General features: G+C 43.6%; 1 protein-coding gene across 2 annotated transcripts in view; it reads right to left on the bottom strand.

Moving 5' to 3' along the window:
* The window catches only part of SPICE1 (spindle and centriole associated protein 1), a 35,522-nt gene extending 21,364 nt beyond the window's left edge, over nucleotides 1-14,158 (bottom strand). Inside the window, exons 1-8 of one of the 2 annotated variants that reach the window (XM_032773604.2) lie at nucleotides 13,976-14,158; nucleotides 10,167-10,214; nucleotides 8,493-8,639; nucleotides 6,683-6,785; nucleotides 5,729-5,850; nucleotides 3,813-3,919; nucleotides 1,121-1,263; nucleotides 238-378 (exon numbers count right to left, since the gene is read on the bottom strand). In XM_032773604.2, coding sequence (XP_032629495.1) covers nucleotides 238-378; nucleotides 1,121-1,263; nucleotides 3,813-3,919; nucleotides 5,729-5,850; nucleotides 6,683-6,785; nucleotides 8,493-8,639; nucleotides 10,167-10,214; nucleotides 13,976-14,068 — 904 coding nt within the window. In that variant the 5' untranslated portion in view covers nucleotides 14,069-14,158. Of the gene's footprint in view, nucleotides 1-237; nucleotides 379-1,120; nucleotides 1,264-3,812; nucleotides 3,920-5,728; nucleotides 5,851-6,682; nucleotides 6,786-8,492; nucleotides 8,640-10,166; nucleotides 10,215-13,955 lie in introns of both variants that reach the window. The other variant, XM_075071776.1, reaches the window with a different exon arrangement.
* Between the last annotated feature and the right edge of the window lie 174 nt (nucleotides 14,159-14,332).

Here is a 14,332-nt window from a genome sequence, read left to right as displayed (position 1 = left end):
AGTGTACTGTAACCAGGGATCACAAGCAGAGAAAGAGGAGACTTCTTTACTGTCAGGTTAAGTTCTAAATTGCTGCTGTATCTTGACTTTTAACTCCAATAAATTACATTGATAATCAGTACCGTTTAATGAAAATATGGTCTCAACCAGAGCTTTAAGGGACACTAGAGGAAGGCAGATTAACTTGTACTTGAGACAGTGTCTTTGGATGAAATATTCATTTTAAAAGGATCAAACCTTTCGTTGAAACTTGCTTTTGCTTTCTTGGGTTTGGGTTCAGCACCTGTCTCACAGTGTAAGAGGAATCTGAAGTCTGCTCTTCATCTTCATTCTGAAGCCTTGAATGGACTCTCTGGACTACTCTGGTAGCATTGAGGGCTGATTAAAAACAAATAAACAAAATCACACTTACACACCCACACGCAGATAACTAACTGATTAACTCTAAAATATATTTCATCCACTGCACTAAATGTTGCAACAACTATGTGGGTGAAACCAGATAATAACTACACTCTCAAATGAACTCACATGATAAGAGACAAAAAACACATGAAAAAACACTTTTCACAAAACATATCACTCCATATCTGACCTCTTAGTCCTCATCCTCAAAGGGAACCTGCACAACAGCTTCAAAAGATGAGCCTGAGAGCTTAAATTCATAACTTTGCTAGACACTAAAAATAATGGGACTTAAGACACTTGATTTATGATTTATTATAATAATCTGTAACCCACTAACCCCCCTTTTTTGTCCTATGACTGGAGAGATATTAACAGGTCACTTCACTTAGAATACGTGTTAACTACTGATGCTAAACAATCTGTTCCACCTTGTATTTAGTTGTGACACCGAGTACCTTTCCCAGACTGAAGAAGAGCTCCGTATAGCTCTAAAGCTTGTCTCCCTCTCCAGCAGAAATTGGTCTAATAAAAAGGTATCTCACCCACCTTGTCTCTATATATAAACACATTCAAACTGCCAGCGCCTTACTCTGCTAACCCAACTCAGATTTCTGAAAATATCCTGTCCCTTCCTCTCCATTAAGATTATTCTGAGTAAGATGCTGTTAGCAGCCTATGTCCTTTGAGAGTTAATGTTCTAGCAGAGCCAAACCTGCAGCTCCTGATGATGGCAAATAAGTTGTTGGAGTCACAGCTACATTTGCTTTCTGTGATGGGGGAGGTGTTCTCTGTTGCTTCTCAGCCCACAGCTGGGAAGCCCCAGCAGCATTTTCTTCTTTCAGTAAGTGGAGTAGCCTATATATAAGCATAAGAGAGAAAGAGTGCAAGGGTACAGTGAAGCCCGAAATGACAATGCTTACAGATAATCTTTACCATCTATCCGTAAAAAGCCTCTCAAAAAGTCTTTACTCCTGGGGGAATTCTGTGCCACTGCACACGTACAGAATCTATGTCCCCCACAGATTTCTTTGCTTCCCTGCAGAAAAATGACTTCCTGATGGGGAATCAAAATGAAGACACAAGAATGCCCTCAGGAGTAAAAAGTAGTTAAAATTGCTCAAATACCCCATTAATACAAAGCCTCAAAATCCTAGAAATGAGTTAAATCCTTCCCCACTCTATTTTAGTTACACAAGTACTTCTCCACTATAACCAACACAAGGCTAGTCTACATTATGAAGGTTACAGTGGCATGGCTACAGCACCATAGCTACACGGTTGTAACCCCGTAGTGTAGATGCACACTATGACAGAAAGGGTTCTTCAACCACTATAGTAACTCCACCTTCCCAAGTGATGGTACCTAGGTTGACCGACGAATGCTTCTGTTGATTTAGCTGCATCTACACCAGGGTTTAGGCCAGCGTAGTTGCGGCACTCAGGAGTGTGAATTTTTCACATTTCTGAGTGCTTTAGCTATGACAAGCTAAGCTTTAAGCGTAGAGCAGGCCATGACGATGTGACATTTGACATTTCCTCCAATGACACCAGCAAGTGTGCTACTTTAAGAACTCCAACAAAACATCCTTCAAAACACAATGCTACTTTCCTCAGTCAACTCAAATACACATTGCCACAGTTGCAAATCAACATGGCCAAATGTAATAAAAATTCTATATAAAATTTAATTCATAATATAAGTTGCTGAAGTCAATACAACACTGACGGAGAACCACAATCAAAGGAAACAAAAAGGTAAGTCTATACGAACCATACTACACCTACACCCACTAAAGACATCCACACTAATCCACCAACATATACAGCAGACCTTCAACAAATGCACATCACTACCCACAATCACTCAAACATCTTAAATACTAGCCAACCTTATTACTGAGCACATACCTTATACAATGAAACAAATACATGATCCACCCCCTTATAGCACTCACAAGACACTCTTTCAACCTCCAGTTATTCAACACATAAGTACATACGCATATATGTTTCTGAGATAGAGATCACTACTGAGAGTTAAAACACAAATAATGGAGTTGTGATGATGAATGGTGTATATGGAGGATATGATACGTTAGATATACACCACTGATATGTTTGCATAAGTTAAGGATGATAGGAATATGCTTAACTTCTTTTCCAGGATTTTGAGTTTTGCATGAGTGGTTAACTCTTCAGTGCAAAAGTTCTAGTCTGTTTGGCACATGCAAAAAAGATGAGGTCTGCTATGATCGCGCCTCTCCCCTTTTCTTCTTTCCTCCACCTCCAACTTTTTCACCTCTATGACTAACACTGAGGCTTCTGACGCACTTTCTATCTCTAATACAGCCATCTGTGCAATCGACCCCATTCCATCTCAGCTCCTGACCTCCCTCAGTCCTTTCCTCTACAGATACACGCATGCTGTAGTCATCTCCCACCCCCCAAAAGACAACCCACAAATTTCAACTGCTTCCGACTACTCCTCTTCCCTTCTATCCTTCATATATGAGGTAACAGAACATGCCATATGAAACTGTTACCTCAAGTTCCTAACTCCATCCTTGGTCCCCCCACCCCCAATCTGCCTTTTAGCCTCTTCACTACTGTGAAACAGCTCTTAAAGTTTAACAGACTCTTTTTACCCAAGTCCAAAGGTCTCTACTCCATCTTCATCATTCTTGACATTTCTGTTGCTTCTGACATGGTTGATCATACCTTTCTTCTTGATATATTATCTGTTCTGGATTCACAATACAGTTTTCTTCTGATTCTCCTATATGATCATGCCTTTCATGTCTGTCAATGGGTCATTCTCTTCCAATGTCTTGCAGTCCATTAGGGTCCCACAAAGTCCTGTTCTTAGCCTGCCCTCTTTTCCCTTTACACTCTCTCCTCTCTAGGCACTCTTAATTGCTGTTAAGGTTTCAATTACCAATCCAATTCCACAAGTCAACCTATTATTTGTACTGAGGTAGTGCCTAGAGGTCCAAATCCGGAACGGGAGCCCACTGCACTAGGCACTGTCCATACTACTGAAAGAAGACTCCTGTCCTCAAATAGCTTACAATACAAATATGAGACCTGGGGGGGGGGAGGGGGATGAGACACATGACACAAGGTAACAATGAAAGAATTATGGTAAGTGTAATAAATATGAGTCACAGCTCGCCAAATGCCTAGTCACTGCCATGTGTTTTGTAGGCATTATGGGAGAGATGATTTTAAGGAGAGATTTGAAGGAGGATATCGTAATAGCTTTGTGGATATTTATGGGGAGCAACTCCTGTGCATAAGAGATAGTGATGGGAGAAAGCGCAAAGGTGTTTGGACATCTGATTGTGCTATTAAAACACTATGGGGACAGAAGCCTTACGATAGTGGACTGACAAAAACACACTGACCTGTGTGTGTCAGTGTTGGACTTGAAGTGCAAAGACACATCCTGTTCATTCACACTTTCCTCTGATTGACAGTTGGAGGAACCTTCCCCTTCTACTTCATTGAGAGCCTGTCTCAGAAAAACACAAGACATCTCAAATGTTACATGACAGCAATTTAAATCCATCCTTCAGAAAGGAAAAAAATAAAGTAGTTCACTAGAAACATTTCCCAGAAAACAAGTCTCTATTGTAGTTCACCTCTAAAATATGGACAAAAATACTCTAAACTGACACAGAAGACAGGAAATAAATTCATTACATGTTTGTGAAGTACTGGGATACTACAGCGATGAGTACTCTAGAAACGACCACAGGAAATGAATACTTCAATATTCAATGCTTTGTTTGGATGTGTGCAGTAAGGCAAGGGCCGCACAATGACTGAGGATAAAAAATATTGAACAGCTGCCTCATTTCCTTAGTAATGGCCTTTCTAGCCATCAAATGAGACAAGGGTATTGTGGAAAAACATAACATATGATCATGTAATTAAGTGGCAGAATTAATACTGCCAGAGCAACTAGATTCTGGCATTTCCTAAGTTTTGAATGATTCACTTTGCAATCTAAACAAAATGCTTTTAATGTAGTTTATATATAAAACCCCACACATGAATTGCATTTACAGCACATGCATAAAAAGTGACATAATACAGTGAAAAGGATGATATTTCATCGTGCACGTAACTTAGGAAAAAGTCATTTCAGAATTAAAGTCTCCTGCGGTAACCAGAATTTTGCCCTGTGTATGCTTTACAACAGGATCTTTGGTCAGGATTTTCAAAAGAGTAGAAGAGAGTTGGAGACCCAAATCTCACTAAAATTCGATGGTGGTTGGGCACCTGCCTCCCCTAGCTTCCTCTGGAAAGCCCAGACTTTCAACTTATCATACAACTCACATGCAGTGATAGAATATGCTACGTATATAAATCAAAAGCCACAGCAAAAAATGCAAATAATGAATGCCTTCATTTAAAAAGAACCCAGACTGACTGGCAGAGCAGTCCTGAATTCAGTTTAGGATATTATGTATTTGTATAAGGTGCTATGGTGTAAATATTAGTACAGAATCATAACAGGAAGACTACACTTATGTTACAGATGACACTTTCATGCCACGACCCTATTTTCTGTCACTTGTAACTTTTCAGAAAAGTAGCCCTTTGGGATGAAGTCTCTTTTCCTTGTTCTCAACGTTAACTTAACATTTTTGGTATGATTTCAGATATCTGAGTTATCTAAGGGGGAAAAGCACATTAAAATTATTCAAACTTTACTCGTCTAAAGCAAAAATTATTTTGTTCTAAAAGTTCAAACTTGCAATATGCAGGCTCTGCCATGGTTACCAAAAAACTAGTTAAGAAAACAGTTAGACTTAAGTGAACATCAAAAGAACACCCTGAATGCAGTCAGCGAAATAGCCACATACAAAGATATCACTGCACTGAAATAAAGGTGTCTGAGTATCTCTCAATGTGTGTGCATTCAGCTAAAGGTCAGAGAAATTGGTTCCAGATTTAATCAATCACTTCTACTTTCACTTTTTAATTACTACATACAAATGAAACCACGTTAATGCAACATCAAAGTTGATGCTTTTTGTACAAAAAGGTCAGGAAATCCACAGTCAGGGTTCCCAAAGCAACCCAAAATAAATTATTTTCTACATAATATATGTAGTTTTATCTCTGTACACAGCATTAAACATAATAATATATATATACACACGATACACAAAAGAGCTGATTTAGGGTAGCTTAGGAACCTTAATTTTGGATTTCCTGACTTTCATGCAAATGAAAACATAGCCACAGAACTTGGCATTGAAAACATCATTTATCTGCATTTACTATACAATCCATATAAAGAGTACATTACCTGGGGATCCATGATAGATTCACTAAGGATGGAAAGCTGTGTGGGAGGATCACTTTTTTGTACAATGGGACCTTGAGAGGATTCCAGGTCACAGTGAGGAGCCATTGTTACATTAGGGAAACCTAGAGTAGACAGAGGAAGATAGGAAGTCATAGCACACAAAGGGCTATTTAGCTGATAAACCATTATCTCAGGAGAAACCAGGACCAAAAGTCCTACCAGTACCTCAAGATTTCAGTACCATAAATTAAGCCCCTTTTGTCTCTGCAACATATCACACAAGTCAAGGGGAGGTGAACATCACTCCTAAGTAACCCTAGCGGCCAGCCACAAAGTCACACTACATACTCAGTGGAGGGCTAGGGCTGTTGCTGTAGATACTGATGTAATCGGAGAAATGTGCACATGCAGAGAGGAACATATGGTCATTACAAGTGAAAGAGAAATGGCAATCCACAGAGAAGAGATGAATGAAACTGTAGAGCCCACCTTTCTCTCTGGGAGAAGGGCCAATAGGTTTTGGATTCTCGATCAAGAGGAAGCAAGAGAGACCCTCATTCATCCACTGACAAAGCTCCAAGGGCAGCCAGAACTATGCATCAAAGGCATTCAGGAGTGAGACCACAAGAACTATCATAATGGATCAGACTCTGAGGTCCATCTAGTCCAGTACCAGCTGCTTCAGAGGAAAGTGTAAGGACCCTGCAGTAGCAAGATGTGTGATAACCTGCCCCTCACATTAGGTGTCATCCTGATCTGTAATAGTTAGGCAGAGTTGGTTCTCCTTTGTACTATGTTAAGGGAACAAACTATGCTATGCTAACTAACCAGATCAAGCAAACAACCTGAGCTCATCCAGATTACCCAGTCTACAATTCTGTGAAATTAGACAAAATTTCTAAAAGAACTGTGGTAATCTTAAATGAATTGCCTTACATAATTTAGTTGGTTTACCTGTATGCCTGTGAGGAGCATCGCCAAACAGGTCTTTCACCACAGCCATGGCTTGATCAGATCTCTCCAACACATCTTGCAGCTCATACTGATCAGAGAGAATCTAAAGGCACAGCACAGGAGACATTTTATACCACCATATACAAACTGATTTCCCAAAAAACCCAACAGGATAAATATATGGATTATGGAAAGGGATTTTTGGTAGTTCATAGTTCTGGGGTTAACGCCGCCTCTGCCCCACCCATGGTCTGCTCACAAGCACCACCTTCAGTCTCAGTCCCCAGCTGTCACCTCTATATGGGCTGGGACCCATGTCCCTCTCCCTTCAGACTGGGGACTTAAGCTTGCAGTTCCCATGCAGTTCACAGTGATTATCTCAGCAGATCGGACCTTAGACCAGCACCTGCAATTCGCTTTCTCTCAAGGGACAACGTCAGGGATATGAGTGGCCAGCCAGCTTTCACAAAACACAATATATATATGTTTTAAGACAAAAGCATTACCGAGACAACATATAATAAAACATCTACACACACTAAAACTACCAAATGTCGCCTTCTTCTGTGCGTAGACCCTGGCAGGTTCTAGTTCTTCAAACCCTTCCAGCAGGGTTTGCCTTTTTGGTTACAATCCCATGTCAGTTTTTGGATCAAAGTGAGGGATACCCAACCGTTCAGGCTGACCCTTTATACTACAAGCTCTTTCCTTGTCATCTTGAACCCTGTCTCTGCCTATATAGGCAACTGCCTCCAGAAGGTGGTACTTCTCTGGAGTTGTTTACCTGTCCTGGCAGCTGCAGTAATTAGCTCCCACTGCTGCAGTTCTTAAGGGAAGCTTGGTAACCCTCCCACATGAAGCTAACATACAATCCCTAACTCACAAAGATACATATAACTTTTACAGATACAAGAATTTGTGACTAATCCCATGGCCCACAGTAACTGGCACATCTCAAATAACCATGCTGCAGGGAATTACTGGCTGCTTGAATCAGGGGAAATCATTTACTTGAGTGATAAGCTATTGCCTCCTGACTGGAGTCAGACAGAGCTGCTGCAGTCAGAATTCAAAAGCTAGTTAAATAGTAGTAGTAGCACAGAGTGTTTAAGGCAGGCCCAGATAGTGAGGGACAGAATTAAATTCCAAACTGAGGAACACCTGATCACCTGCCAGCAGTTACAGCTCCTCAACCCGTTTTGTCAATTTTCTTTCCCTTTCTCCCTCCACCCTTCCTGCCCCTCTTTTTTTACACTCCCCTTCTTGCTCTCCTCCTTTCTTCTGGTTAAATACAGCAATTACAGGTGCAGAGGTTCCCCAGACACAACCTTAGCATTTCCACTAAACAATGGAGTACAGGGCAGGGGGAACAGGCGGAGGGGAGGGGAGACAAGCACAGGATACATCTCCCTTGCACAGCTTGGAATTTAGAACGGCAAGAATCCCTGCACAGCAGCATTCAAGAAATGGCAGGGGACAAGGCAAGGGCAGGGACCAGGAGTAAGATCTAACACTATGTAGACCACATGATCATGTCTCCTTGGGGCTTGGGTGCCTGTTAACCATAGAGCCCTACTCCAACCAGTGTTCTGCAGTAGCTGAAAGAAGAGCACCTAGGGGTGAGGGATTCTGTACATCAACCAGGATTGATTATTCAGTCAGACAGTAGATTTTGACCTTCTTGTAGGAGCAATTTTCCATTTTGCTACAAGTCCTTCGTAGCATAGGAGATGAGGAAGAAGATGCCGAGTGCCTGCTTCACATTCCTGGCAAATTCAACACATGTTGAAAGTCCAGACCTAGCTCTTACCTCTCGCATGAGGGCCAGCTTCCTTTTCTCCAGGGAATCAGGAGCCCCCTGCCTCTGCTTCTTCCATTTTCTCTTCAATGCTCTCTCTTGTAGCTCCACATGCACCAGTGCTTTGTTCTTTGACTTGTGTATCTCATGACGCCACACCTATGAGAGCATGGAAGAGAATTTGGTTCAAATCTAAAGGGCAAGCTAAGGCAGTGGTTCTCAACCAGTGTTCTGGGGCCCCCTGGGGGGCCATGAGCAGGTTTCAGGGGGTCCACCAAGCATGGCTGGCATTAGACTTTCTAGGTCCTAGGGCAGAAAGCCAAAGCGGAAGCTTCGCCACGCGGGACTGCAGCCCGGGCCCTGAGCCTCACCACCCAGGGCTGAAGCCAAAGCCTGAACAATTTAGTTTTACGGTACCCCCTGTGATGTGGGGCCCCAGGCAATTGCCCTGCTTGCTACATCCTAATGCTGGCCCTGGCTTTTATATGCATAAAAACAGTTGTTGTGGCACAGCTGGGCCATGGTGTTTTTATAGTATGTTGAGGAGGCCTAAAAAAAAAAAAAAAAAAAAAAAAAAAAAAAAGGCTTGAGAACCCTTCTGGTACTGTCATTCTAAAGCGGTAGAGGACTGCCAGTGGGCTTTCTTTTGGGGGTTTCCCAATTTATGAATTGGGTACAGTGAAATCAAACCACATGCTGGTGATGCCAGTAATGTCACCTGCAATCAAAGTCGACTACTCTGTGAAGAACAAAAGTTTAAGTTACCTCATAGAGCAAAGGGAAGGGAGAAATGTATGCGTTCCCATCTGCCCTACATTACTGAAACAACAGCAACAGCTATATCCAGCTGTCACAGAAATACTGTCACCCAGCACACTGAAAACAAGGCAAAATGAATTGTCCGATTTAGCACTGGTGTTGACTATCAGGGTCTCCACCCTCTGAATGGGATGCATTTATCCAATTCAGATTATTAGCACATTTAATGTATTAGAGTCTCACAGGCCTCCAGGCACCCTCATTAGAGAGTAATTAAGTTATAGAATTTAGAAAGACTTATGTCATCAAGCCTAGCCTCCTCACAAGAGATATAATCCTATATGAGCACAAACTCCTTCATTGTATCCTCAATATTATACTATGCAAAAAGTGTATTATAATATGTAAAAATATTATATATCATTGCTGTCAGCTGGATGGAATTGAACTCGTACTTTGTGAAGAATAATAGCTCTACATAGCAGGAATGGTAGCAGTGGCGTGAACCTGTTCAAACCCCCCAAGAATTAAAGAAATTCCAAGACTAAAGAACATATTTTTCAGTCCTTTCTTCAGTGAAGATGATGCAGGTTAAACTTATCTATTAGAAGGTTTTCTTTCCCCTCCCTCCATTATCCCATGTCAGAAAACATTCTAAAGGGATACACTGGAAAATACATCAGAATATTGGTTAAAATAAGCTGGCTGAAGGAGACATTATGCAAATGAGCACTGCTAAAAGAAGGGGTTGTGCATATAGCTATTGAGGGGGGGAAGCTATATTTAAAAAAGTTTTTGGTGGGTAGGGAAGGGAGATAAGATGTTATAAACAAAATACCTCATATAAATAAAATGAAATATCTTCTCCAGATGACCAAGTAGATTACCTCTATTCCACAGCAGGTCAATGACAGATTTTTGACTTACCATGTCTTCAGGAGTTGCACGATGCACTGTTAAATCATGGACAGTGTTCTGCAAAAAGAAACGAGAACACAACAAATATAAACATAGAGGTGGAATTAGGCATTAATTTTTAATACCCTATTGATTTGTTCTTTAAGTTACTAAAATAATCAGCCCTCCAATTTTAGAGATATATGTCTATTGATAAATAGAACAGAAACGCAAAAGACAATCTGGCATAGATCACTTTACAGTTCTACACAGCAATCCATCAAAAAACTATGTTAAAAAATATTAAGTTTGCATTCAAAAGTCAGGCAATGATAATGTTAAGGCAGCCTGTGGAATCCTAACTCTGTCCCTTTGGGCGCATACATCATGATACAATCTTAATTATGTGATCATCACATATTATTTCTCAAAAGGAAGAGGAGGAGGATGGACCAGTTTTAGGGCACTAGCATAGGATTTGGGTTCAAGACCCTGTTTTGCCAGACTTCTTGCTTGACTTTGCGCAAAATACTTAGCCCTCTGTCTCAGTTCTTTATCTGTAAAGTGGGAATAATATCTCACAGAGGTGTTGTAAGGATAAATACTCTAAAGGCGATGAGGTGTTCAGATACTACAGTGGTGATGGCCATAAGAGTACTTAGGATAGAAATAATATAATATTTTTTTTCTACAGCTCACATACTTGTGTATGCCAGAGAGTCGCTCTATACATGATGCATAGTGAATGAGCCAAGTGCTCTATAGCCTAACACCTCTCATAGAATAGAATATCAAGGTTGGAAGGAACCTCAGGAGGTCATCCAGTTCAACACAGGATCAATTCCCAACTAAATCATCCCAGCCAGGGCTTTGTCTAGCCTGACCTTAAAAACCTCTAAGGAAGGAGATTCCACCACCTCCCTAGGTAACCATTTCCAGTGCTTCACCACTCTCCTGAGCGAAAAAGCTTTCCTAATATCCAACCTAAACCTCCCACACTGCAAATTGAGACCATTACTCCTTGTTCTGTCATCAGGTCCACTGAGAACAGTATAGATCCATCCTGTTTGGAACCCCTTTCAGGTAGTTGAAAGCAGCTATCAAATCCCCCCTCATTCTCTCTCTCTGCAGACTAAACAATCCCAGTTCCCTCAGCCTCTCTCATAAGTCATGCGCTCCTGCCCCTAATTTTTGTTGTCGACACTGGACTCTTTCCAATTTCCACATCCTTCTTGTAGTGTTGGGGCCAAAACTGGACACAGTACTCCAGATGAGGCCTCACCAATGTTGAATAGAAGGGGAATGATCACATCCCTCGATCGGCTGGCATGCCCCTATTTATAACAGTCCAAAATGCCATTAGTCTTCTTGGCAACAAGGGCACACTGTTGACTCATATCCAGCTTCTCATCCACTGTAACCCCTGGATCCTTTTCTGCAGAACTGCTGCCTAGCCATTCGGTCCCTAGTCTGTAACAGTGAATGGGATTCTTCCACCCTAAGAGCAGGACTCTGCACTTGTCCTTCTTGAACTTCATCAGGTTTCTTTTGACCCAGTCTTCTAATTTGTCTAGGTCCCTCTGTATCCCATCCCTACCCTCCAGCGTATCTACCACTCCTTCAAGTTTCGTGTCATCTGCAAACTTGCTGAGAGTGCAGTCCACGCCATCCCCCAGATCATTAATGAAGATATTGAACAAAACCAACCCCAGGACCGACCCTTGGGGCACTCCACTTGAAACTGGCTGCCAACTAGACATGGAGCCGTTGATCGCTACCCGTTGAGCCTGACGATCTAGCCGGCTTTCTATCCGCCTTATAGTCCAATCATCCAGCGCATACTTCTTTAACTTGCTGGCAAGAATACTGTGGAAGACTGTATCAAAAGCTTTGCTAAAGTCAAGGAATAACACATCCACTGCTTTCCCCTTATCCACAGTCCCAGTTATCTCCTCATAGAAGGCAATTAGGTTAGTCAGGCAGGACTTGCCCTTGGTGAATCCGTGTTGACTGTTTCTGATCACTTTCCTTTCCTCTAAGTGCTTCAGAATTGATTCCTTGAGGACTGGCTCCATGATTTTTCCAGGGACTGAGGTAAGACTGACTGGCCTGTAGTTCCCTGGATCCTCTCTGACTGTGCAAGCTAGATCCAGGATACTCTATAGCAGCGGTTCCCAAACTTGGGCAGGGAAAGCCCCTGGCAGGCCAGGTCGGTTTGTTTACCTGCTGCGTCCGCAGGTTCGACCAATCGCGGCTCCCAGTGGCCACAGTTCGCTGCTCCAGGCCAATGGGAGCTGTTGGAAGTGGCGGCTAGCATGTCCCTTCGCCCGCACTGCTTCCAGCAGCTCCCATTGGCCTGGTGCAGCGAACCGCAGCCACTGGGAGCCGCGATTGGCCGGACCTGCGGACGCAGCAGGTAAACGAACCGGCCCGGCCTGCCGGAGCTTTCCCCGCACAAGCGGCAGAACAAGTTTGGGAACCACTGCTCTATAGCAAATGACTTCTACTTCAAGGTCCCTGGCTTTCAATGATGCTTTGGAGCAGCAGGCTGAAAACCCTGCAGTACTTTCAGATAAGATAAAAGATGGATGTGTTCATTTTCATATTTAAATTAAATGAAAACCATCAGTATGATAGAATCATAGACTTCAAGGTCAGAAGAAACCATTATGATCATCTAGTCTGACCGCCTGCAGGCTACAGAATCTCACCTACCCACTCCTGTATCAAACCTGTGTCTATGCCACTGAAGTCCTCAAATCATGGTTTAAAGACTTCAAAGTGCAGGGAATCTTCCAGCAAGTGACCCGTGCCCCATGCTGCAGAGGAAGGCAAAACCCCCCCAGGGCCTCTGCCAATCTGCCCTGGAGGAAAATTCCTTCCTGACCCCAAATATGGCCATACTTTGTATAATTTAAGTTTTCAGTGTGCTGCAGAATTTTGTGTTTAAAACTCAATTTCATTTGTGGAAGTTGTCCAAGGTGTGTGCAAAAACAAGTTGACAATGATGGCAGTTAATTGGGGAGTAGCAGGGGCTTTTTGTCCCTGGTTCTGTATTTTAGCACAAGAATATTCATTGAATACTCCTTCACCAGTGACTAACAGTGAAAAAAAGTTTTAAATGTCAACACTGATATTACCACTGGTAAGTTTCAAAGTCAATACCTCCTTTCTGTCTAAGGTTTATGCAGCAGGGTCCTATTTTACTTCATGGTCACAGTTTGCTGAATCCACCCCCTGCTCCAGAATCTAAGCTTCTGCACTTAAAAAAAAGAGAGAAAGAGGCATTCATTCTGTGTTTTCTATAGCTGCCTACACCAGCGTGAAGTAGGTTTAAAATTCCATTACTGACTTTGAACTAGGAGGATCAGACACATAGGTTAATGGTGCATTGGGCCCTGTGTGTATGTGCCTTGGGGCTGTAAAAAGAACTTTCCAAGAGGGAATAGAGTATTACTGATGCTGTGCTATCTCAGTACGTGGACAGTCTGAAACAATAGCGGAATGAATTGCCCCTTCAACGGAGGGGAATCGTTAGCGAGGGGAGGGAGGGAAAAGGAAACGCAGCGCCAGGCACAGGCTGGCAAGGGAAGGCATCTTCCCCTGGTGGGCCGGGCCGGGCTCGCCCAGCGCACACACGCGGCAGGGCTGACTCGTCCATTCCCCTCTCCAGAGCCCGGTCCCCGCGGTGACTCAGCAGCGCAGGAGCCCGCGTCCCCCGGCTGCCATCACCCGGCTCCTGCGGCCCCGCCGCCCCCGGCCTCCCGCACCCAGACTGCAAGGGGCGCGGCCCCCGTGCCTCAGTTTCCCCAGCTGTACCGGGCGGGGGCTCCACTCACGTCCCAGTCCCGCTTAGGGGGCGGCGGCTTCTTCTTCGCCTTCGGCGGCTTCTTCCCCGGGGCGCGGGGGCGTGTCACCCGCACCAGGGACATCGCGGGGCCCTGCAGAACCCAGCGAGAGAAGGCGGAGCCGGAAGCGCCGCTCTGCCTAGAACGGCTCGTGCAGCTGCCGTTAGAGGCCGGACTGACCCCGCCCCCTGCTCGCTCCCGCCCGTCACCAGGGAAACCCCGCCCCGGCCACGAGCCCCGCTCCCGAGCGTGAGGGAAGCAACCGCCCCTGCCCCGTGCACATCGGGACCCCAACGATAGCCCTCACTGCCCCCCCCCACCTACTGTCTGTGTCCCTGCTCCCCACTG

This window comes from Chelonoidis abingdonii, chromosome 1 (genome assembly GCF_003597395.2).
Source record: "Chelonoidis abingdonii isolate Lonesome George chromosome 1, CheloAbing_2.0, whole genome shotgun sequence".
Taxonomy (NCBI): Eukaryota; Metazoa; Chordata; order Testudines; family Testudinidae; genus Chelonoidis; species Chelonoidis abingdonii.
The sequence above is the reverse complement of the archived record's forward strand: the minus strand, read 5'-3'. Positions and strand labels throughout refer to the sequence as shown.